At 49.1% G+C, this 3,069-nt stretch overlaps 1 protein-coding gene across 4 annotated transcripts in view; it reads left to right on the forward strand.

Annotated features, from left to right (window-relative positions):
• The window catches only part of LPIN3 (lipin 3), a 53,878-nt gene that overhangs the window by 34,549 nt on the left and 16,260 nt on the right, over window positions 1–3,069 (forward strand). For 3 of the 4 annotated variants that reach the window (XM_019509797.1, XM_019509794.1, XM_019509796.1), the window contains exon 3: window positions 1,039–1,134. The exons of the other annotated variant lie outside the window; for it this stretch is intronic. In XM_019509797.1, the coding sequence (XP_019365342.1) occupies window positions 1,039–1,134 (96 nt within the window). The remainder of the gene's footprint in view (window positions 1–1,038; window positions 1,135–3,069) is intronic. 4 annotated transcript variants of the gene reach the window in all.

Genomic DNA, 3,069 nt, shown 5'->3' on the forward strand with positions numbered 1-3,069 from the left:
CCCTGCCCCTGCCCCTGCCCCTTCCCCCTTTCCCTCCCCCTCAGGACAGGGCTTAAGGTTTCCTGCCCTTTTTGCAAGAAGCTCTTGCAGACTGAAACTCTGCCAGGCTGCAGAGAGCTCTTTCAAAAAGTGGAAAATCCACAGGTATCTCCATTAAAATGCAAAATAACTTTTTTCTCTGTTTAAAAGGGAAAATTCACGTTTTTTTCTGCTTTCCCATGGGAAACAGAAAACCTGGATCCCTGGTAATAATACAGCCCTGTTGCACTCTGGAGGCAAAGAACTATGCTCCTTCCAAAGCCAGAAGCTAGCTAGACATCCTTGGCAGAGTCTCTCCCAAGTACTCTGTGTCCCTTGTTTAAATGTGAGGGAGGCCTCAGTGATAGTTAACAGTGAAATAAGCTCTGCACCAAGGGTGGACTTTGTGAAGGAGAAAGCATACCATTCCCTGGGGCTATATTTCCCATTCTTTAAGACAGATTGGACTGTAGTGGAGTTTCACCTTCCTCCAAACCCCTGAAGAACTAGAGAGTGCAACCCAAGCCCCCTCCCTGGACATAGATGTGGTAGGATGAAGGGAGGGCCCTGGGGACATAGAATTAGGATGGTTTTCCTTCTTCAGTAGGTAACTTCACATAGGCACCCTGGACAAGCTGCCCTTGGCTCTGTCCCACTCCTCACCCTGGCCGGGCAATGCCCCCAGCCCCATCCCTAGCCCCAGTGAAAGGGGAAACCTGTCATTTCCCATGTTTTTCCATGGTGAACAGAAAACCTGGATCCCTGCACAATACTGGGGATCTGGGACATGTGCTGTGCCTGAGTCATGCAGCCCGGGACTGGGACTTAATGTTCCCACTTTGGAACTGTTCTGCTGATTAGGGACAGGTGGTCACTCTACCCTCTTCCCAAGTGGGTCAGGGCCCTCAGACCCCCACATATTTGTCGCCTGTGTGACTTCATGTCATGCAAGGGCCCTTCCTGTACTACCAGCGTGCAGATGGCTTCAATGCCCAGCCCATTCTTTCTCCCTCTTGTTAGGTTGACATAGAAATCAACGGAGAACCTGTGGACTTACACATGAAGCTGGGAGACAATGGAGAGGCATTCTTTGTCCAGCAATCAGAGGAGAATGAGGTAAACTGTGTCTGGTGATTGGGAGGAGGTGAATGTACCTCTTTGAGCCAGTGGGTTTGTGTGCCCCTGACACAAGGTCCTGTAATCTTACCACCTGGATCTCATAAAGGGGTTACATGTCTGCCAGAAGAGAGGTCTAATGCTCATGGAAGAGGGCAGAAAAGGGAAGGAGGTTGCTGTTATTCTTTGTATTTGTTTTTTTAACTTTCTTTTTTTCTTTGCATATTTGTGTAGTGCCTTTGATGTCTGTGGTCTTTTAGAATTGTACAAAATTGGAAAGATCTGTGTAGGGTTGGTGAGTTCAGACCTAGGGCATCTTGAGGGACTGACAAACAGCACAGTGATGAGTTGCTTATTCCTTAAAGGCTTTTCTTTAGGCTTGGTCAATGGTCAGACCTAAGAAATGGTCTCAAAGCCTGGTGTTTTTGACAACAAGCAAGGTCTTGAGACAGCAGTGCCTGTGCTTCTGGTAGCTGAACCAGCAGTTTATTTTTCATGAGTGTCAAACCTTGAGCTCATGCTGGTAGCTTGGGCTGGATTAGAACCAGTGACCTACAGGTGCAAAGGCTGCATGGGACTGCCCCTGAGCCTTTCAGTTCCCCTGCACCAGGCCTGATTTCACCTTTTAAATCCACAGTTGTTGGGAAGTATCTTTTTAAAATCACAAAAAAATAGGACTAGAAGGTACCTTGAGAGGTCATCCTGTCTGCACTGGTTCGGTCCTGCAGGGGGCAAACCAGGAAAGCCAAGGCTGCAACTGAACTCCGACTAGCTTTGAGTATCAAGGACAATAAAAAGTCCTTTTTCAGATATGTGGGGAGCCAGAGGAAAAGCAAGGGCAACATTGGACCCCTGCTGAACTAGATGGGACAACTGACAACTGACGCCCAGGAAAAAGCCAACCTATTAAATGGGTACTTTGCGTCGGTCTTTCATCAGTCCCATGGGACGCCCATGCCCACCACGGGACAGGGAGGTCCAGGTGAGGGAGATCCCCTACCCTCCATCAATGCTGGCCTCGTGAAGGAACACCTTGAGAGGCTGGATACCTTCAAGTCAGCCAGCCCTGACAGCTTACATCCCAGGGTACTCAAGGGGCTGGCGAGCATCATAGCTCAGCCCCTGGCACAGATCTTCGAGAGCTCCTGGTGCTCTGGTGTAGTGCCCAAAGACTGGAAGAAGGCCAATGTGGTGCCTATCTTCAAGAAAGGGAGGAAAGTGGATCCGGCAAACTATAGGCCCATCAGCCTGACTTTTATCCTGGGGAAGGTCTTAGAAAATTTTATTAAAGAGGCCATCCTTAATAGACTGGCCGATGCCAAGATCCTGAGGGATAGACAGCACAGGTTTGTTGCGGGTAGGTCTTGCTTGACCAATTTCATTTCTTTCTATGACCAGGTGACCTATCACCTGGACAAGGGAGAAGAGATTGATGTCTTATATCTTGACTTCAAAAAAGCCTTCAGTCTGGTATCCCATGATCACCTCTTGGTGAAACTGGCCAACTGCTGCCTTGGGTTCACTACGATCTGCTGGCTGGGAAATTGGCTCCGTGGTAGGACCCAGAGGGTGGCAACTGACGGAAGTCAATCATCATGGTGCCCTGTGACCAGTGGGGTCCCCTAAGGCTCTGTCCTTGGACCCATATTGTTCAACATCTTCATTAATGATGTGGACATTGGAGTCAGGAGTGGACTGGCCAAGTTCACCGATGACATCAAACTTTGGGACAAAGCATCCATGCCTAAAGACAGGCAGGTGATCCAGGCTGACCTGGACAGGCTCAGCAAATGGGCAGATGAGAACCTGATGGTGTTTAACACTGAAAAATGCAAGGTTCTCCACCTTGGGAGGAAAAACCTGCAGCATCCTTATAGGCTCGGCAGTGCTACCCTGGCTAGAACTACGGAAGAAAGAGACTTGGGGGTCATCATT

The sequence above is a fragment of the Gavialis gangeticus genome, unplaced genomic scaffold, assembly GCF_001723915.1.
Source record: "Gavialis gangeticus isolate Ggan-Ray unplaced genomic scaffold, GavGan_comp1, whole genome shotgun sequence".
Classification (NCBI taxonomy): domain Eukaryota; kingdom Metazoa; phylum Chordata; order Crocodylia; family Gavialidae; genus Gavialis; species Gavialis gangeticus.